The sequence below is a fragment of the Hylobates moloch genome, unplaced genomic scaffold (genome assembly GCF_009828535.3).
Source record: "Hylobates moloch isolate HMO894 unplaced genomic scaffold, HMol_V3 SCAFFOLD_3, whole genome shotgun sequence".
NCBI classification, from domain to species: domain Eukaryota; kingdom Metazoa; phylum Chordata; class Mammalia; order Primates; family Hylobatidae; genus Hylobates; species Hylobates moloch.
This window is the reverse complement of record NW_026652278.1, coordinates 30,419,498-30,441,909: the sequence shown is the minus strand read 5'-3', so window position 1 is coordinate 30,441,909 and position 22,412 is coordinate 30,419,498. Positions and strand designations below refer to the sequence as shown.

Here is a 22,412-nt window from a genome sequence, read left to right as displayed (position 1 = left end):
GACCTCCAATCACTGTTTTGCTCTTTGTTTCTATGGTTTTCTTTTTGGATTGTTTTTTAGATTCCACATGTGAAATCATGCAGTATTCTTTGATGTGTCTGGCTTATTTCACTTAGCATAATGTCTTCTAGGTTCATCTATGGTGTTGCAAAAGGTAGAATCTCCTTTTTTAAGGCTGAATATTCCATTGTGTGTATATATACCACAATTTCTTTATCCATTCATTCAGCCCATCAACAGATTTTTTTTTTCCATCTCCTGGCTATTCTAAATAATGTTGCAATGAACATGGGAGTGCAGATATCTTCACAAAGTGGTGATTTTACTTCCTTTGGGCATATAGCTAGAATTGCTGGGTCATATGGCAGCTGTATTTTCAATTTCTTTAGGAAGCTCTACAGCATTTTCCACGGTGGCTGCATCAATTTACACTGCCACCAACAGTGTACAAGCGTTCCCTTTTCATGCATCCTTGCCAATATTTATTTCTTATCTTTTTGATAAAAGGCATTCTAATAGGTATGAGATGATATCTCATCGTGGTTTTGATTTGCACTTCCCCTGATGATTAATGATGTTAAGCACCTTTTCAAATACCTGTTAGCCATTTGCATGTCTGCTTTGGAGAAATGTCTATGCAGGTCCTTTGCCCATTTTTGGGTTATTTCTTTTTTCACTATTGTTTGAGGTCCTCATATATTTTAGATATTAATCCCTTATCAGATATATGGTTCGCAAACAGTTTCTCCCAATCCATAGGCTGCCTTTTTATTTTGTTGTTTCTCCTTTGCTGTGCAGAAACTTTTTAGTTTGAGGTAGTCCCACTTGTTTTTGCTTTTGCTGCCTGTGCTTTTGGTGTCCTATCCAAAAAAATCACTGCCAAGACCAATGTCAAGAAGCTTTTCCTTTGTTTTCTTTTAGATCTTCTCATTTAAATACCAATATTAAAATCCATAATAAAAATTATTCAAGGTTGGGAGCAGTGGCTCACACCTGTAATCCCAGCATTTTGAGAGACCAAGGCAGGCAGATGGCTTTAGCTCAAGAGTTCCAGACCAGCCTAGGTAACATGATGAGAACCCAACTCTGCAAAAAATACAAAAATCAGCTGGGGATGGTGGTGTGCACCTGTGGTTCCAGCTACTTGGGAGGCTGAGGTAGGAAGATTGCTTGAGTCTACGAGATCAAGGCTGTAGTGAGACAAGATCACAGCACTGCACTCCAGCCTGGGCAGGAGAGTGAGACCCTGTTCCCAAAAAACATAACAAATAAATTAAAAATGGAAAAATATACAGTAAATGAAATCAGATATTATACAAAAATATACAGATTTGTGTGTTGTGTCCTGGCATTAAAAATGCCATGTATTCAAGATTTCAGGGAAGAGGCTCTCCTTTCCAAAGTCTGACCCCATAAAATAAGATTACTTTTGGGATTTATAACTCATTCACTTATTAATTTATAATTCATTTAATAAACAAGTCATTTAAAGCCCACTGAAGATATACAGATTAATTAAATAAATAGCTACTATTATACCCAGATACTGTTATTGAACAAAAGACTGTACCAGCCCTCATGAAACTTATATTGTAATTTACTCTCTTTATCCTTGAGGAACTCAGCCTACTAGGAAGGAGACTTTTAAATAATTTCAGCAATTCAGTAAGTACTATAAAATAACATGGAGGAGAGAATACCAGTTGTTTAGAGAGGTCAGGAAGAAATGTTTGAACTGAATCTTAATCAATCAGTAGTTTTCCATTAGGAAAATGCAAGAAAGGCAATGCAGGCAAAATAGCCAAGCAAAGAAAAGGTTTACAGTAAACTACAAAGCATTTATTGTGGCTAGAGATGAGAAGCTTTCTTTGGTTTCGCTTCTGTTTGTTTTCACAGAAAGAGGTTTTCCAGGGGGCAAGGATGGGGGAAGGAGCAATAAAAGCTATGAAAGGTTAGTAGCGGTCAAAATCATGAAGATTTTGTAAGCCACATTAGGGAATTTGGACTTTATCCCGCATTTAAGACCAAAATATCAGAGTTTAAGGGAATGAAATAATCAGAAAGATCACTATGAAGACATAGGAAAAACTGAACATATAATAGTATGGTAGATGATCAGCATGATGGTCTTTCAGGGTAAGTTTTAATCATCTTTAAAAATAAAGGCCAGGTGTAGTGGCTCACGCCTGTAATCCCAGTACTTTACAAGGCAGGCAGATTGCTTGAGCACAGGAGTTCGAGACCAGCCTAGGCAACATGGCAAAACCCCATCTCCACAAAAAATACAAAAAAAAGCTGGGTGTGGTGGCACATGCCTGTAGTCCCAGTTACTCAGGAGGCTGAAGTGGGATCTCCTGAGCCTGAGAGGCAGAAGTTGCAATGAGCCAAGATTGTACCACTGCACTCCAGCATGGGTGACAGAGTGAGACCCTGTCTCAAAAAGAAAAAAAAGAAAGAAGAAAAGAAAGGAAGGGCCAGGCGCGGTGGCTCACATCTGTAATTCCAACACTTTGGGGGGCTGAGGCAGGTATATCACGAGGTCAGGAGTTCAAGACCAGCCTGGCCAACATGGTGAAACTCTGTCTCTACTAAAAATACAAAAATTAGCTGAGCATGGTGGCGTGTTCCTGTAATCCCAGCTACTCAGGAGGCTGAGGTAGGAGAATTGCTTGAGCCTGGACCCGGGCGGCGGAGGTTGCCATGAGCCGAGATCACACCACTGCACTCCAGCCTGGGCTACAAAGCAAGACTCTGTCAAAAAAAAAAAAAAAAAAAAGAGAAAAGAGGAAAGGGAAAGGAAAGGGAAAAGAAAGAAAATAAGGTTATCCTTTCCACTTGATCCTCAGCTTGGTAGCCAAAGTTAAAACTGCATGGCTTCTCCTCTTATTACCAAATCTTTTCTTTGCCTTCATTTCATAAGTAACTGTAAGAAATTAGAATGATATAGATCAGTGGATCTCAAAACTGCAGTGTACATCAAAATCACAATCACCTGAGTAACTTGTTAAAAATAAAAAAGCAGCCGGGCGCGGTGGCTCACGCCTGTAATCCCAGCACTTTGGGAGGCCGAGGCGGGCGGATCACGAGGTCAGGAGATCGAGACCATCCTGGCTAACACGGTGAAACCCCGTCTCTACTAAAAAATACAAAAAAATTAGCCGGGCGAGGTGGCGGGCGCCTGTAGTCCCAGCTACGCGGGAGGCTGAGGCAGGAGAATGGCGTGAACCCCGGGGGACGGAGCCTGCAGTGAGCCGAGATCGTGCCACTGCACTCCAGCCTGGGTGAAAGAGCGAGACTCCTTCTCAAAAAAAAAAATAAATAAGTAAAAATAAAAAATAAATAAAAATAATAAAAAAAATAAAAATAAAAAAGCCTGGGCTGGGCTCCCCCATCAGTGATCTAGGTCAATGGTGTCCAAAGAAGAGTAACTGCATCAAGGGATGCAAAAAGCCTCCACTGGGATACAGAAAGAAAACATCAGATCTTCTATTGATATTTACCTCACCATTTAAAAATGCCTAATTTATATATTTATATATGTTTCTTATTTATTTTCAAGACAAAGTCTTACTCTGTTGCCCAGGCTGGAGTACAGTGGTGTGATAATGGCTCACTGCAGCCTCAACCTCCCAGGCTCATGTTATCCTCCTACCTCAGCCTCCCAGGCTCATGTTATCCTCCTACCTCAGCCTCAGCTCCCAGGCTCATGTTATCCTCCTACCTCAGCCTCCCAGCCTCAAGTTATCCTCCTACCTCAGCTTCAGCCTCCCAGGCTCATGTTATCCTCCTACCTCAGCCTCAACCTCCCAGGCTCATGTTATCCTCCTACCTCAGCCTTAGCCTCCCAAGTAGCTGGGACCACAGGTACACACCACCATGTCTGGCTATTTTTCTTTTCTTTTTTTTTGTACAGATGGCCTTGGAGACTTTTTTAAAAAGGAGTTTGAGACCAGCAGTGGTGCCTCACACCTATAATCCCAGCACTTTGGGGGGCCAAGGTGAGAGGACTGCTTGAGCCCAAGAGTCTGAGACCAGCCTGAGCAATATGGTGAGACCCTATCTCAAAAAAAAAATAAAAAATTAGCCAGGCATAGTGGCACATGCCTATAGTCTCAGCTACTCAAGAGGCTGAGGCAGGAAGATCACTTGAGCCCAGGAGGTCAAGGCTGCAGTGAACTGAGATCATGCCACTGCACTCTAGCTTGGGCAACAGAGCAAGACCCTGTCTCAAACAAAGAAACAAAAAACACCCTCCAACCTCCAGCCCCCAAACATATCACCTTCTAATATTTCATCAAATATCACCCTGCTATTACTGATAAAAGCATCTACTTTATTATATTTTCCCAGTTACATAAATCCTTTTGAAAGTACAACAGGGATAAAAGACAAAATAATGGTTGTAGCTCTAGAAACTCAATGTAACTACTGAAGGCTTTTCAAACAGATTCTTAATTCAGGCTAGAGAGCCAACTGGATCAAATCCTTGATCAAGCCCTAACAGCTGACATGCCTAAAATATTCTATGGGAATACAAGCAGGAATGGATTGGGGATGATTTTTTCTCTTGTGATACAATCCAGGAGAGAAGTATGTGGAACCACATAATTAAAGAAACAGCTTTTACTCTCATAGAAGAAAGATGCTAGCTGGCTTCAAGCACAGCTAACATTACAGGAAAAAAGAGATTTTGCTGCTAATGTCAATCAGTGCTTAAGACAAGAAACTGTCAACAGTCTCAGCCAAGTACCAGCTTCTTTCTTTGTTAGAAAAGAGATTAAGCTTGTACTCTCATGAAAATATATCAAATCATATATGTATATTTTTAAGGATTCAAAGATTATAATGTACCTTTATTATCTATGTAAACTCTAGGAATAACATATGTCAGGAACATGAAAATCTGGTTTTGCCAGAATAATCATTGCTACATATCCATCAAATTACACTTCTCATCAAATTACACTTCTCATCTCTTTAACCTAGTCACATTAACTAATCAACACATTCACTGTCTACTACAAAGCAGATACCATTTTGTGACATATGTCATAGAAGCTGTTCTTTAGGGAGCAGAAAGAGCTAGGACAGACTTTATAAGAGTCTAAAATTAGAAAATAAGATGTTTTCCTATGAAGTTCTACCAAATATCCTTTATCTTTCCATTTTCATTCAAAATAAGTGCTCTAACCACAAAAGCAATTCCTGAACTTAGAAACAATCACTCCTGTCTCCCCTCAATTCATTTCTATTATGATGTTTATAAAAATGAAAAGCCTCACATATATTCTCATCTTTTCTTTTCTTTCCCTAATCTAGGCTACAAAACATGAGGGGAGGGGCAATGTGGAATTAAATCTAATTTGTTGTATGAATAGCTGAAGTGCATAAACAAAGCTGTAACGGCAAAATAGAACAGCTGTATTATAGAGAACTGCAATATGCCAAATATAGTTATTTGGCTATATATTCCACAGTTTACAAAGATAATAAACAACCAAATGCTTAAAGTATGCACTGACTTCAGCACAGAGGCAGCCTTAAAGCATGAAATACTATGTCTCCAGGATATAGTCTTCAAGAGAAACTAATCTCTTAGTCTCAAACTAATGACTACTCTTCACTGAGGTTATAGCAAAACAAAGTGTTAGGTACTATATCAACTAAAAGGTACTATATCAATTACAAGGCTGGCCCACTGCACCATCATACATTTCAAAACAAAAAGATTTATCTGCTTGAGGAATCCAAAAATTTCTATTGGTCTCCGGGCCTTGACTGTACCTTTGCCAATGCCAGTTTACTGTGTCACATTTCTAAATTATTAACGAGTGGAACATACTCCACCCCTGTGTTCAAGAGCTTGAACATATCTGAGAAATTAACTTCCCGAAGCTTGTTTTTAAAAAAGCACAAACTTGCCGCCCTAGAAAGCATGACTAAACTAAGCATCCAATCTTAAAGCACAATTAACCAGCAATTCCAACATACTAAGTCTTTTGTAAGTTGCAGATTTGAGCATTAACATGAAAAACAATCTCTAGGTGACAGGAACACTATAAAACCAAGCACAGACTTCAATATAAAGACAAATGTAACAGCTTTTATTATCATATCCCACAGCAATTAAGACATTAAACTTGAATAAACTCTATCCAAGTAAATATAAATATTAACCATAAGAAATAGAGCCATTTATAATGTGCTTTAGAAATAAGAATATTCTCACACTTAAGTAACATGAACATGCAATTTATTAAATTTGAAATTTTGTAAATAGCAATCTTAATGGCTTTGAGATTTAACTCGTAATTCAAAGCAGTATTACCTCATCTGTCACTGGTTGCCGTTTTGAAAAGTGTAAAACTATCTGAGTCAACTAGTTCTTGAAATCACATAACAAAATTCTTCGTAAGGTCCCTAGTATAGATTTTTTGTGACTTAACTTCAAGAAGTTTAGCCTGAATCAGGCCCCTCAAAAGCATGTATCTTCCGAGACGGTGCTGGAGAAAACACCTCTGGGTCTAATTTAACTTGTCATTGGATATCACTGTTGCTCCACACAAATCCATTTGGAATAGAATTTCTTTGGCAATGGTGAACTTTATCTGTAACTCCTCCCCTTGCCTAGGAGTCACAATTTCCTGGCCAAGTGCCCAATGACAGTTAGTGCAACAACAAATAAGACTAGGGATTCAAGTATAAAATCTTCTTGGGCATCTGTTTTCCTTATGGGCTTGCATAATTATACATTGAAAATTTGCTACAATCAAGAAAAGAAAAAGTTACAAGTGCTTCTTGAGAGGGCAAATTGAAATTATGAACTAAAAAGTATGTGTCTGTATATATGGATATTTTTACTTAATAGAAAATGCTATAATGTGGATTTTTTGTTGAAAACCCAATCTCCAAACTAGTTCCTATTTCTGCTATGGGCACTCCCATTTTCCCACTCAAGCTTAAAATCTAGTTACTATCTTTTGATTCTTTCCTCTTCTTCAAATCCACATCCAATCATCTAATGTGCCTTCATTTAAATTAACAAACGTCTCTGGAATCCAATCTTCCATTCAATTCACAGTGCTAACAACATGTCCAGGTCCTCATTAGTCCAGCAATCATCTCCCAATTGCTCTGCCCTTGCACTAATGCCAAATTAATTGCTTTGAAGTAGTGCTACTCAAAGCATGGTCCACAGGCCAGTGCTGGATTATGAACATTTGTTGCTAACCCATGACATGACACATACAGAAATTTTAAGTATTTAGAAATTTTTATAGTAATTTGACAGAGAAATTTTGTTTGTTGAATATAGTAATAAAAAAGGTAGGCTTACATTTTGTGTCTTCATTTTTCTTGAAATTCATTTTTATTTTATAAACGTGTCCATTTGAAACAGATTGGAAAAAAGTTGTTTATAAACTGGTCCTCCCTCACAGATAGTTTGAGAAGCACTGTCCTAAAGCCCTGATCCAATCATATCACTCTCTTAAGAACTTTTAGTCATCGCTCACTACCTACCCAATTAATAAATTGCAAATTATTGGATCTTCAAGTTCAAAAACTTTCACCATTTTGTCAAAATCAGTTTGATCTTACATTGTGCCACATCATGCACCTTTGGCTGTAGTAATCAAAGTGAGCTACTTGCTATTTCCTAAATACACCCTAAGGCTTTGTTTATATTCTTTTCCCTAAAAGGGCCACCTCAGTTATCTCCAATTATCAAGACACTGCATCTCAAGTGATTTTGTCAAGGAACTATCAATATTCTGGTTGTGCCACAGAACTATATGACAGTAATGTCTCTGGGTCTCATTACTTTTCTACTTAATGAAAGAAACTGCATCAGCAACTAAAATTCTATAAAGTTGTGACCTAAATGAGAGGTTTAAACATTCAAAAGTCCCTATTTTGACACTTATGTTGTCATAGACATAAAATATGGTAGTTCTCTTATTCTTTATTGGATTATGAACTTTGAGACCAGGATTTATAATCTTCCCAACACCTAACATAGCGCCTTGTAATAGCAGACACAATATTTAACTGAACTAAAAATTAAGCTTAAACTAGAAACTTAATAGGGGTTTGTCATTGCCAGAGGCTGTGGGGAGGAGGGAACAGGGAATTTCTGCTAATGGGTACAGGGTTTCTTGTGGGGGTAATGAAATGTTCTAAAATTAGATAGCGGTATTGGTTGCACAACTCTGTGAATACACTAAAATCATCGAATTGTATGCTTTAAAAGGGTGAATTAAATGATATGTGAATTGTATCTCAATAAAGCTGTTATTAAAAAAAAGTAATAGGAAGACTTCAGTCTGCCATTATGTCTCCATCCTTCGTAAAAAGTATGCTTAATGACATAAAAAATATTATAGGTAAGAACTTTATGAAATGGATTTTTAAAAATTCAAAGCTCAAATACCATGGACATACAGACACAACAAGAAATTTTGGGTTAGATTCTAAAAGCAACAGACATCTAGTAGCATTAGTTTTGCTTTCATAAATTCTAACCAATAACTTCTTACTAATTTGTTTTAACATTTTCTCTGAGGAACATCAAGAGGGATACATTTTGTTTATCAGATTGTGTCAAGAGAACAGCAGTGGCTGGGTGCGGTGGCTCACGCCTGTAATCCCAGCACTCTGGGAGGCCGAGGCAGGTGGATCACGAGGTCAGGAGATCGAGACCACCCTGGCTAACATGGTGAAACCCCATCTCTACTAAAAATACAAAAAATTAACCGGGTGTGGTGGCAGGTGCCCGTAGTCCCAGCTACTCGGGAGGCTGAGGCAGGAGAATGGGGTGAACCCAGGAGGCAGAGCTTGCAGTAAGCCAAGATCGTGCCACTGCACTCCAGCCTGGGCAACAGAGTGAGACTCCGTCTCAAAAAAAAAAAAATAGAGAACAGCCGCCTGTGCATTAAAAATCTGAACAATGCTCACTTCGGCAGCACACACACTAAAAATCTGAACAAATGTGTTATCACTTATGAAATAAAACATGAAATTATAACACTCATTTTACTCACTCATATACTCAATATTTAAAAGCTCCAGAGAAAAGTCAGTATGGAGACATACATAGAACAAAATTTAAGATGATTAAGATTTAAAATGCCACCAATTATAAAATGTACCTATATTATATACTAGTAAGAAAAGGGGGAAAATGCCAAGTCACAGCCTAGGAGATTCCGCAAAAAGTTAGGCTATCAAAAGGGATATACTCATAATATGAGGATAAGGGAGAAATATATCTACAACACAGAAGGGCCCACAAAGAAATCTGTACATCTCAGCCTTGACTGTACATCTATTTCCCATTTTGTACTGGGTCCAGGGAGGGGGGAAATCTCTCCCTGAGAATTTGAACAAGTCAGTCTTGTAGGTTGTGCTCTGAATTTACTACCAGGATGGTTGATATTTTCCCCAGGTGACTGAAAGAAGCGAAAGCAAATCCTCTCTGGAAGACCTCAACTTGAATTCTAGGTGGTATATTGCCAGATATAGCCCAGTTTCTGGGATGTTTAAATGTAAAAGAAGGTCTATCTTAAAAACTATAAAATAATAGGAGTACTGATGATAATGTAGACTCTCTTTCCACCAAAGATTTTAAAGCATACTTTAAGGAGATTCATCAAAAATATTTACGGAAAAGACATTAAAATTCCCTTCACCTTCATTCTCAAATGAAGAAATTGTGATAATGGGAGCAGGATGGTAGGAAATATAAGAGAGGGCTGACTACCAAATCAGAAAAATACACAAGTTACGGGAGAGACCAGGACAATACCAGTACTTCTAAGAATATATTTACTATTCTAAAACCTCAGTCTAATTAAGCATAGGTTTTTCCAATCTCTTTTTTCCTATTTTCCTCTAAATTGTTTTTCACTTTTTCTCTACAATTTTTGAAAGACCAGTGTATAGAGGATCATTCATAAAACATAGCAAAATTTCAGGGTTAAACTCTGTGAGATAGAAATCAGAGAAGAAAATATGGTTATCCATGTTAGCTAAGTCCATGTGCCTATATTGGAAGAAAGGTCAAAACTCAGAATTTAAAATAAAAATAAATAATAAAATTCATTTTGGCCTTTTACCTAAATGACAGCAACTCTAGTAATTAAAAAAAAAAAAAAAAAGCACTTTAACAACTCCAGAGGGCTAATTCAATCATGACACTGCAAAGAGAGTATATTTTTCCCTGCATTACACATCCTAGGACCAATCATATTTTCCCAAAGATATCCTTTTGAATATGAATAATCAACAACCACTTTACAAAATTTTAAATCAGCAGGATGAGGAGTTTCTCAAGTCTCATTCCTCCACCAACTTTACCAAGGTATCATTTACTTAAAATAACATTCACCCACCTTAAATGAAAATTTTGGTGAGTCTGATAACGGTATACACTCATGCAACAACTACTACAATCAAGATGTAGAATATTTTCTTCAATCCAAAAAATTCCTTCATGTTCTTTTGCAATACCCTCCCCAGCCCTTGGCCCTGAGCTACCACTAGTACTTTCTGTCACTGTAGTTTTCATATAAATGGAATCAAGTATTATTTTGTCATGTGTCTGGCTTACTTAGCAATACTTCTGAGATTCATGCATGTTGCTGCATATATGATTAGTTCTTTTATTCCTGAGTAATTCATTGTATGGATATACCACAATTTGTTTATCCATTCAGTTAATGGACACTTGGTTTGTTTCCAGCTTTCGACTATTATAAATAATGCTGCTACAAACAGTCATACAAATTTATGTGGGCATCTTTTCATCTCTTGGGTAAATATCTAAAAGTGGAATTACTAGGTCATGTGTTAAGCATATGTTTAACTTAAAAAGACATTGCCAAAACTCTTTTCTCTTTTGCACTCTTATCAGCAATGCATGAGAGTTACCATTGCTCCACACTGTCGGTGTTTTTAATTGTAGCCATTTTAGTGCGTGTGCAGTGGTATCTCACTATAGTCTTAATCTGTATTTCCCTAAAGACCAATAACATCTTTTCAAATCCAATTTTATGAAGCATCAATTCAAATATTTTGCCCGTTTTTAAACTGGGTTGTCTTATTATTGAATTACAAGAGTTCTTCATATATTTTGGATCCAAGACTTTTATCAGATATAAACATATTCAGAATATTTTCTCCCAGTCTGCAGCTTGCCTTTAAATATTCTTAATGATGTCTTTCAAGAAACAGAAATTTGATTTTTTAAATTTTGATGAAGCCCAAATTATCAATTTTGTCTAACAATTTTTATTCAGTTTACCTAAGAAATCTGTACCTCATTCGGGGTCACAAAGATTATATTCAGGTCTATGATCCATTTTGTGTTATTTTAATGTATGGTTTGAGGTAAAGGTCAAGGGTCAAGGTTCATTTTTTTTTCCCTATATGAATATTCAGTTGTTCCAGTATATTTGTTAAAAACACCAGCCTCTCCTGGCCAGGCGTGGTGGCTCACGCCTGTAATCCCCAGCACTTTGGGAGGCCAAGGTGGGTGAATCATCCGAGGTCGGGAGTTCGAGACCAGCCTGACCAACATGGAGAAATCCTGTCTCTACTAAAAATACAAAATTAGCCGGGCGTGGTGGTGCATGCCTGTAATCCCAGCTACTAAGGAAGGCTGAGGCAGGAGAATTGCTTGAACCTGGGAGGTGGAGGTTGCGGTGAGCCAAGATTACGCCACTGCACTCCAGCCTGGGCAACAAGAGTGAAACTTGTTCTTAAAAACAAAAATAAAACAAAACAAAAAAAAACCACTAGCCTCTCGCCATTGAATTAGCTTAACTTCATTGCTGAAAATCAATTGATTATATATGTGTGGGTCTATGAACTCCCCATTTGGTTCCATAATCTATATGCCTATCTTAACACTAATATCACACTGTCTTAATTACCATAGGTTTACATAAAGCTCAAGTATGATTTTGGGTGATTTAACTCTATTAACAATCTTTTCCTATTACTATTAGGGAAATATTTCATACCTATCAAATGATAACACGGTACTAAATGTCAGTATCGCACTTATGAAAACGGTGAATGTAAGAATTTTTCTCATCCCCAAGCACAAAATGTATCCATTTATTTCTAAAGATAGCATAGAGAATAAAACTTAATTGATTCATATATTCCACATACTTCAAATGCACTTGTTATCCATTCGGACAGTACAGGCATTGCCCCAGAGGCTCCTAGAGATAAACCTAAAAAAAAATCTGCCCTTACAGTGTCCTAGAGGGGTAATATAGGTCCCTCCAACTTTCTCTAACTAACCAAGTCTAACATACACTTTACCATAGGGTAAAAATTAGTACTAACTACTTCCAAGAACTTTAACTGCATCTAGAAATACAATTCATCTTAAATCTACAAACTATAATAGCTTTATAAACAACCTTGTGTACAAGATTGACAAACATACTAGCACCTGTGATAGTCCTTATCATAAAAATGGTTTAACAACTACCTATCTATAGCCAGTGGTAGAAGGAAAGAAAATATACCAACCTAAAAAGGCAGTCCTTTAAGAAAATATACCAATCTAAAACGGCAGTCCTTTCGTAATTTTCACATTTAAAAGAAACCTCAAATTTCTAGTGATGTCATAAAAGGTCTAAAAATAATACAGAATTACTTATACCCCTGGTTGTTCTTGTTATTCAATAATGAAGTTTAAAAATAGCAGTAAAGTGGGCCAATTTTATTTTGTTCATAATCAATACATGATTAGAATAAGTTGTAAATGTGAGGCTCTGGAACCACTTCAAATTTTCTTACAGAACAAAATTACTAGAAAGATAATTAATAGATTCCAGAAAAATAAAAACTAAACTTTTACTGTATTTTTAAAGAATTTTTTGAGAGACTTATGTCCTATTTTATTAAAAGAAACATCTCTCTAAAATTAACCAGGTCTAGTTATGCCTGAAGGCTAGAAATGAAATAACCAACAGTATGCAGTTATTAACTTATCACTTATTATAGTGGTCACAAAAAGAGAATCAGTAATAATTCAGACTCTGAAGCATAAGAGAAAATAATAAAAAGAAACACAGAACTATCTTATATTGCAAAGCAAATTAGAATAGGGAATTCTACTCTAAATTATTTCTTGCCTACGCACCCCAGAAACAAAATCACCCCAGAAACAAAATCACACCATTTTCTAAAGGTACAACTTATTTTAAAACGCCATTGAATTTTTAAGCTTCCCTCAATTCTTCGGTAAACCACCGTTTGCTTCCAATCTTAATACATTCTGCAGAAAAACAAAATGAATTTACCATAGAGTAATCAAAGTACTTATATCTTACAAAATTCCTGTTAAGATTGCCCTTACTCAATGCTATCTTTCAAAACAACAATAGCAACTTCACAGTAGATTACACATGAAACACTGTAAGATTTGGGCTGAATTTCTTTCAATCTCTGCCTCTACCTCCACTCTCGGACTGGTAGCACTGCTTATTAATCTTTTAATTCACGCAGTCATACCTCTTCACTGAGAAAAATGAAAGAGAAAGAATAATAAAATCACTTACCCTTCCTTAGACATTCTCAAAGATCTACTTCCTCTGGATGAGAATACAGGATCAACAAACAAGCTTCACTGATCTCTTGAGAACTGTAGCTCATTTGTTAAAGCACAGAGAACTCAGGCCCTGAGAGGCCCAACAAATTTGGGCACAATGCCGAACCCTAACTAGGCAATATCTCAGTGACCAATATCCTCAGCTTTAAATACTTGAAAACTTAAGAATAATTTTTCAAAAAATTTCAAGACTAGGAAAAATAACTAATGGCCTGAACTGTTTAAGGCTGGCCAGTTAAAGAAGGAGACAATCCAAATGGCAAGTTCCCGTAAGAGACAGGAATCGTTACTGGCAAACACAGAAAAAGCAAATTTACCCCCTAATGAGGCCCTCCAACAGTACGCAAACAATGTGAGTTTCACAGAATCAAGCAGCCCTGGTCGGTCAAAATCATTTTTAGTTTACTCTGGGAGCAAAAAACACAGGATAAATAATTTTATGTTTTAATTATTAGTTAGTTATTTCCTCCCTCAGAAAATGAACAATGTGAATTACAAGAGAAGGAAGTATGTGCCGATCATATTACAGGAGGAACCTAAAGTATTTCAACAGTGAGGTATTTTTTTTCTGATTTCATTAACTGCTTTTAAACAAAACATCTGCGTTCACAAATATTTCACTTAATCGCCTGAAAATTTCAGCTCATGTGAAAAGATATTTACAGATCTTTGGCATATGGGGGATAAATCCAGAACATTCTAAAGGTTAATTCCAAATGTCAGAGCAAATTGAGCTTTGAAAAAAAAAATCTGTAACGTTCCTGCCTCCTGACCAATATAATGCATAGGGATTATGCAACAGGGGAAGAAATAAGTTAAGTCTGCTAAAGTCTAAGAATGTTGAGATGGCAAATAAATCCCCCTCGTGGTGATTCAAATTAAAAATAAAATACATATACCTTAAAGAACTACTACTTGAATTAAGGCTTAAAATTTTTAAAAGCTTTATCCCTTTAAATATTATCTAAGTATCTTACCATAAAGGTTTCTTTTTGTTATTAAAATGTTTAAATAGTTACTAAGTAATTAAAAGCACTACTAAATACTATAAATTCAAAATAAAATTTAGGGATAAAAGACTTTAAGTTAGAAAAAATAAAAAAGAAAAAACAAAATAAAATTATTTTTAGTTTATTTAGAAAAGCAGTATGGTGTAATGGAAAGAGAATGGGCACTAGAAGAACTAAGGCTTAAATTTCAGCTCCTCCACTTTCTGGCTTTGGAACTTTGAATAAGTTACTTAACCTAAGCCTGAGCGTTTTAATCTATAAAAGGGAAGATAACATCTGGTAGGGATGTTGTCTGTCATATGTAAGCACTCCAAGAACTACTACTGAGGGTAGGGGAAGAGGAAAAGCAACTGGATTATCAGGCATTGCCTCATTAATATATCTCTTGGGAAACACTTTTTTAAAAAATCTAAATCTCAAGTTTTACACAAATATGAAGGATTTCCATTGACTATCCTCAAAGCAAATTCCATAACTACAAGAATACAAATTGAATATGGAAAAATGATCTAATCCTTAAGGGTGCCAACTTCCCATGGATTCCCTAGATTTTCAGCTTGTGGTATCACAGCTCAGTGCAGTGGAAATAAATGTAATTACTATTTTAAGACTTTGCTATTGGCAAAGAGAAAGGAAAACAAAAATTCTCACTTGAACTGAGGGTACACACTTACAGGAGCTTCCTGTGCAAAAGGTAAGGAAGGCATTGTCTAAAGATGATTGGCTCTTTCAAACTCCATGCATACATTAAACAAACATTTACTGAATGTCTGTGTGCTAGATATCAGTAATACAAAGATAAACTTGGCAGTCCTTGATTTTAAGAAGCTAGTGAGAAGGTCCATTCAAAAGCAGTTATGAAGTAGTGTGTTAATAGTAGTATTACAGATACGCACAACAGAGAGGGACACATAGATCCTCCTGGCTGAGTCTTATCGAAAGATAGGATGAGATACTGTTTTTTTTAAACTGACACTGTGCTAAGCTCTTTATTTATTACCTCATCTAATCTTTGCAATAACTCTATGAGGTAAAGTTATTCCAGTTTAAAAGATGACAAAATTAAATTTTACAAAAGTTAAATGCTGTGATTCTAAAGAAATGGAACAATCCAAAATGCCAACCCTAGGCCCAAGCTCTTAATCATCACGCTAAAAGTATTAGCAGCAGGCTAAGAGGAAAAGAAGAGGTCTCCAACAGAAGAGGAACCATGAACAAAAAGCAAAATGACATAAACATCATGATGTGTGAATAAAAACAAAGCTATGAGCCCGGGAGGTCAAGACTGCAGTGAGCCATGATCACACCACTGCACTCCAGCCTAGGTGACACAGCAAGACCCAGTCTCAGAGAAAAAGCAAAGCTAGATACAGTTGAGTTGACAGAACACAGAATCTGAGGAAGAGAACTGCTCAACACAAAAGTGGGCAGAAAAAGATCAGTCTTAAGAGAGTCTTAATGGGGTTAGAATTTATCCTGTTGCATGCTCGATGTGATACCACTAAAGGATCTAAGCAGGATTATAACATTATTTAAAAAATGAATTTGGCCAGGTGCCATGGCTCACACCTGTAATCCCAGCGACTCAGGAAGCTGAACTGGGAGGACTGCTTGAGGCCAAGAGTTTTAGACCAGCATGGGCAACATACAAGATCCTGTCTCTACAAAAAAAAATTTAAAAATTAGCCAGGTATGGTGGCATGCACCTGTAGTCCCAGGTACTTGGGAGGCTGAGGTGTGAGAATTACTTGAGGTCAAGGTGACTGCAGTGAGTTATGATCATGCCATTACACTCCAGCCTGAGCAACAGAGTGAGACTCCATCTCTTGAAAAAAAATTTTTTTTGAGGAGGACAAGGCTGAAGGTGGGGAGACCTACAGGGGGATACTGCTGTAATCTAGGACAGTGATAACAAGGGCCTGGACTATGGCAATACTATCAGGAATGAAAAGGCCAGAGACTAGAAATAATTAGATTCATTTTAAAGCATGCATGTGTGCTTAAATAAGACACTAAAATTTGAGTATGGTGACTATATTATTCCTCACTTCTTGGATCTATGGTGGTAATATTTAGAAATGCTTCCTAATGGATGTAGTAACAGTTAAAGTCTCTTTCAAAAAGCTTTCAAGGGGCCACGTGCGGTGGCTCATGCCTGTAATCCCAGCATTTTGGGAGGCCGAGGTGGGCACATCACCTGAGGTCAGGAGTTTTAAGACCAGCCCAGCCAACATGGCGAAACCCCATCTCTACTAAAAATACGAAATTAGCCGGGTGTGGTGGCGCATGCCTGTAATCCCAGCTACTCGGGAGGCTGAGGCTCGAGAATCACTTGAACCCAGGAGGTGGAGGTTGCGGTGAGCTGAGATCGCGCCATTGCACTCCAGCCTGAGCAACAAGAGCGAAACTCCATCTCAAAAAAAAAAAAAAAAAAAAAGCTTTCAAGGGCCAGGCACAGTGGCTCACGCCTGTAATCCCAGCACTTTGGGAGACCAAGGCAGGCAGATCACGAGGTCAGGAGATGGAGACCATCCTGGTTAGCACAGTGAAATCCCATCTCTACTAACAATACAAAAACTTAACTAGACGTGGTGGCACGTGCCTGTAATCCCAGCAACTCAGGAGGCTGAGGCAGGAGAATTGCTTGAACCCAGGAGGCAGAGGTTGCAGTGTGCCAAGATCACGCCACTGCACTCCAGCCTGGGCAACAGGGTGAGACTCCATCTCAAAAAAAAAGCTTTCAAACGGAGGTGGCTGGAAATAGAGCCAGGAATATAAGTCAGGTCTTACAACTCTTAGAACAAAGTTCACTAAGATTTAAATGTTTAATATATAACTAGAAACTGCAAAAAGTGACATAGCAGATTTGAAAAAATATTCCAAAATGAAATGCTGAAAGAAAAAAAAAATTATGTAAATCAAAATTTTTAAATGTGATTCATAGATTTCACAACAGATCAGACCCAACTGAAAAGAGAATTAGTGAACTGGAAGATAGGTCAGGAAAAACTTTCCAGAATGTGACACAGAGACAAAAAAAAGGATGGAAAATACAAAAGGATAAGAGAAGAAAGGACACCGTCCCAATCTACCATATGCTTATTAGGGTTCAGAAGGAAAGGAGAAATAGGGCAGGAACAATATATGAAAATACAACCACTGAAAATTTTACAGAACTGATTAAATACAAGCACAAAATCAAGAGGTCCAATGAATCCCAAGCAGGAAAAATAAAGAAATCCAAAGTTTATTACCTACCAACTTTGGGAGACATATGGGTGGGAGTAACATTTCTGATATGCCTTTTGCATAATTTTGACTTTTAAATGTATATTACTCATATATATTATATATAATAATGCTATAATATAGGATGTATTATGAAATGTTATATTATGTTAAATTATTTAAAAATTAAATAGAATGAAAAAGAAAAAAACACTTAACTGAAAGCAAACACATGAACCTAATTATACTGTATACAAATACCCTAATCACGATGTAGAGAAAAAAAGCAAGGACGAACTAACCCAAGAACTAAAAAACATGCAGTCTAAGCCTTTAGACTTTGGCAGGGTAAGGTAAGAAAGTGGAAGAATGGCAAACAAATCCTGAACTCTTTTTAGGTTTGTTTGTTATGGTATGAGTTAATCAACTGAAGCAATTTTAGATTAAGCAAACTAAATATGTTGATGATGTCAGGAGCCAGGGCTTTCACTGTGGAACAAGAGATATACAAACATGGAATGGGAGTGAACAAGAAGGAACTTTCCTAGGATGGACTAGAATTAGATGTAATGGTGTGAACTCATGATTTCTACAATACATATAAAAATGCATACCCAGTGAAAAATGCTACACAAATTAAGGTAAAGACATCTTTAGAACATGCCACTCAACATCAGCAGAATACACATTCTTGTCAAAAGCATATAGATTATTCAAGATAGACCACAGAGTAGCCCATAAACCAAGACACAGTAAATTTAAAACGACTAAAATCATGTAAAATATGTTCTACAACCACAATGGAATGACAGTACAAGTCAATGACAAAAGAAAATTTGGGGCCAGGTGCGGTGGCTCACACCTGTAATCCCAGCACTCTGGGAGGCCAAGGCGGGCAGATTACGAGGTCAAGAAATTGAGACCATCCTGGCCAACATTGGGAAACCCCGCCTCTACTAAAAATACAGTAATTCGCTGGGCATGGTGGCACGCACCTGTAGTCCCAGCTACTCAGGAGGCTGAGGCAGGAGAATCGCTTGAACCCAGGAGGTGGAGGATGCAGTGAGCCAAGATCGTGCCACTGCACTCCAGCATGACAACAGAGTGAGACTCCATCTCAAAAAAAAAAAAAGAAAACTTGGGACATTCACAAATATGTAGAAATTAAACAACACACTCCTAAATAACAGAAATCACAAAGAAAGCTAGAAAACACAATTTAATGAAAAAAAGGACATAACAAAACCATTGGGATACAGCAAAAGCAGTGCTCAGAAGAAAATTTACAGCTGTAAATGCACATATTTAAAAAGAAGAAACATCTCAATAGCCTAGCCTTCCACATTAAGAAATTACAGAAAAATAAAAATGAATTAAACCCAAATCAAACAGAAGGATGGAAATAATATATTACAGATTAGAGCAGAGATTTAAATATATATATACAAAATCTAAAGCACTAGAGAAAAATCAATGAAACCAAAAGTTGGTTCTTTAAAAACATCAACAAAATTGACATTTAGCTAGACTGACCCAAAAAAAGAAGACTCAAATTACTAAAATCAAGAATAAAAGCAGAGGCCAGGCACGGTGGCTCACACTTACAATCCCAGCCCTTTGGAAGGCCAAGGCAGGCGATCACTTGAGGTCAGGAGTTCGAGACCAGCCTGGCCAACATGGTGAAACCCTGCCTCTACTAAAAATACAAAAATTAGCCAAGCATGGTGGCGGGCACTTGTCATCCCAGCTACTTTGGGAAGCAGAGGCAGGAAAATAGCTTTAACCCAGGAGGCGGAGGTTGCAGTAGGCCGAGATTGCACCACTGCGCTCTAGCCTGGGTGACAGAGCAAGACTCTTATCTCAAAAAAAATAAAAAAAAATAAAAAAAAATAAAAGCAGAGACATTACTACTGACCTCACAGAAATAAAAACAGATATAATACTATAAATAACTATATGCCAACATATTAGGTAACCAAGATAAAACAGACAAAAGTAGTACAAGACTTGTACACTAAAGACTACAATACCTGGAAACACACAATTACCAATATTGACTCAAAAAGAAATAGAAAATCTAAAGAGATCTATAAGTAGTAAGGAGATTAAGTCAGTAATCAAAAAACTTCCAACACTGCCAGGTGCAGTAGCAGATGCTTGTAGTTCCAGCTATTCAGGAGGCTGAGGCAGGGGGATCACTTGAGGCCAGGAGTTAGAGGCTACAGTGCACTATGATCAGGCCCGTGAATAGCCACTGCATCCAGCCTAGGTAACAGAGTGAGACCTCATCTCCAAAACATGCGCGCACACACACACACACACACACACACACACACACACACTATTAGAGCTAATAAACAAGTTCAGCAAAGTGGCAGGATACAAAATTAATATATAAAAAACCAGTTGCGTTTCCATAAACTAGCAATGAACAATCCAGAAACAAAATTAAGAAAACAATTCTATTTACTATAGCATCAGAAATAATGAAAGACAACAGCTTGGACAACATAGGAAGACTCCCTTCTCCATCAAAAAAAAAAAAATTTAATTAGCTAAGCATGGTGGTACATCTATAGTCCTAGCTACTTGAGAAGCTGAGGTGAGAGAATCACGTGAAGCCAGGAGTTCAGGGTTACAGTGAGCTATGATCATGTCACTGTACTACACCTTGGGTGACAGAGCAAGACCCTGTCTCTTTAAAAGAAAGAGAGAAAGGAAGGAAGGAAGGAAGGAAGGAAGGAAGGAAGGAAGGAAGGAAGAAAAGAAAAGAAAATACTTAGGAATTAATTTAACAACAGAAGTGCAAGACCTATACAATGAAGACTACAAAATACTATTGAAAGAATTAAAGAAAATCTAAATAAATGGAAAGACATCCCATACTCATGGATCAAAAGACTTAATACTATTAGGACAGCAATACTTCTCAAAGTTATATAGACAGAGAGTCAACGTAATCCATAACAAAATCCCAGCTGGCTTTTTTATATAAATTGACAAGCTGATCCTAAGATTCATATGGATATAGAAGGGCACCAGAATAGCCAAAACAATCTTGAAAAAAGAAGAGTAGGTTGCTGTTTTTCAAAACTTACTACAAAGCTGCGGTAATCAAGACTGTGTGCTACTGGCATAAGGACAAACAGATCAAACAAATATAATTCAGGGTCCAAAAATAAATTCATACATCTACATTCAAATGATACTTGACATGGGTGCCAAGACCATTTGATGTGAAAAGAATAGTCTTTTCAAAAAATGGTGCTAGGACAACTGGATAGTCACATGCAAAAAAATGAATCTGGACCCCTATCTTGTATAATAACACAAAAAGTAAATTAAAATGGATCAAAAACCTAAATGTAAGACCAAAAGCTATAAATCAGAAGAGAACACAGGAGTAAATCACTGTGACTTTGGAATAAGCAATGGTTTCTTAAACATGTCATGAATAGAACACTCAAAAAAAGAAAACATACATAAATTGGACTTCACCAGTATTAAAATAACATGTTTCAAAGGACACTACCAAAAAAGTTACTAATGAAAGTCAGCCCACAGAATGGGAGACAATATTGGAAAATCATGTATCTGATAAAGGTCTAGAATCCAGAATATATAAAGAACTTTTACAACTCCACAATATAAACAACTCATTTAATAATAATAGGCAAAACACCTAAACAGACACTTCACAAAAGATACACAAATGGCCAGTAAGAACATGAAAACACGCTTACCATTATTGGTCATAAGGGCAAGTAAAGACCACAATGAGATACTATTTCACACACACTCACATAGCTATAATTAAAAAGGCAGGGCCAGGCACAGTGGCTTACACCTGTAATCCCAGCATTTTGGGAGGCCGAGGCGGGCAGATCACGAGGTCAAGAGATCGAGACCATCCTGACCAACGTGGTGAAACCCCATCTCTACCAAAAATACAAAAATTAGCTGTGCGTGGTGCATGCCCGTAGTCCCAGCTACTCGGAAGGCTGAGGCAGGAGAATCACTTCAACCCGGGAGGCGGAGGTTGCAGTGACCTGAGATCGTGCCACTGCACTCCAGCCTGGTGACAGCGAGACTCCGTCTCAAAAAAAAAGGCAGTAAGTGTGATGAGGATTTGGAGAAACTGGAACATTCATACACTTCTAGAGGGAATGTAAAATGATGCATCTGCACTGGAAAATGGTTTGGCAAAGTGGAAGCAACCCAAATGTTAAGCAACAGATGAATGGAAAAACAAAATATGGTATATCCATACAATATTTTTTTTTTCTTTAGACAAGTTCTCACTTTGTCATCCAGGCTGGAGTGCACTGGCACAATCAAAGCTCACTGACACTTTGACTTCCCAGGCTCAAGTGATCCTCCCACCTCAGCCTCTTGAATAGCTGGGACTACAGGCATGCACCACCATGCCTGGCTAATTTATGTATTTTTTGTAGAGATGGGGTTTTGCTATGTTGCCCAGGCTAGTCTCAAACTCCTGGTATTATGATGCAATTTGCCCGCCTCACCTACCAGGAAGTGCTGGG

General features: G+C 37.4%; 1 protein-coding gene across 8 annotated transcripts in view; it reads right to left on the bottom strand.

Moving 5' to 3' along the window:
* NT5C2 (5'-nucleotidase, cytosolic II) overlaps window positions 1-22,412 on the bottom strand; it is a 99,503-nt gene that overhangs the window by 46,240 nt on the left and 30,851 nt on the right. Inside the window, exon 1 of one of the 8 annotated variants that reach the window (XM_032178796.2) lies at window positions 13,581-14,111. The exons of the other annotated variants lie outside the window; for them this stretch is intronic. Within the exon in view, the coding sequence (XP_032034687.1) occupies window positions 13,581-13,594 (14 nt within the window). The 5' untranslated portion in view covers window positions 13,595-14,111. Of the gene's footprint in view, window positions 1-13,580; window positions 14,112-22,412 lie in introns of those variants that run through there. 8 annotated transcript variants of the gene reach the window in all.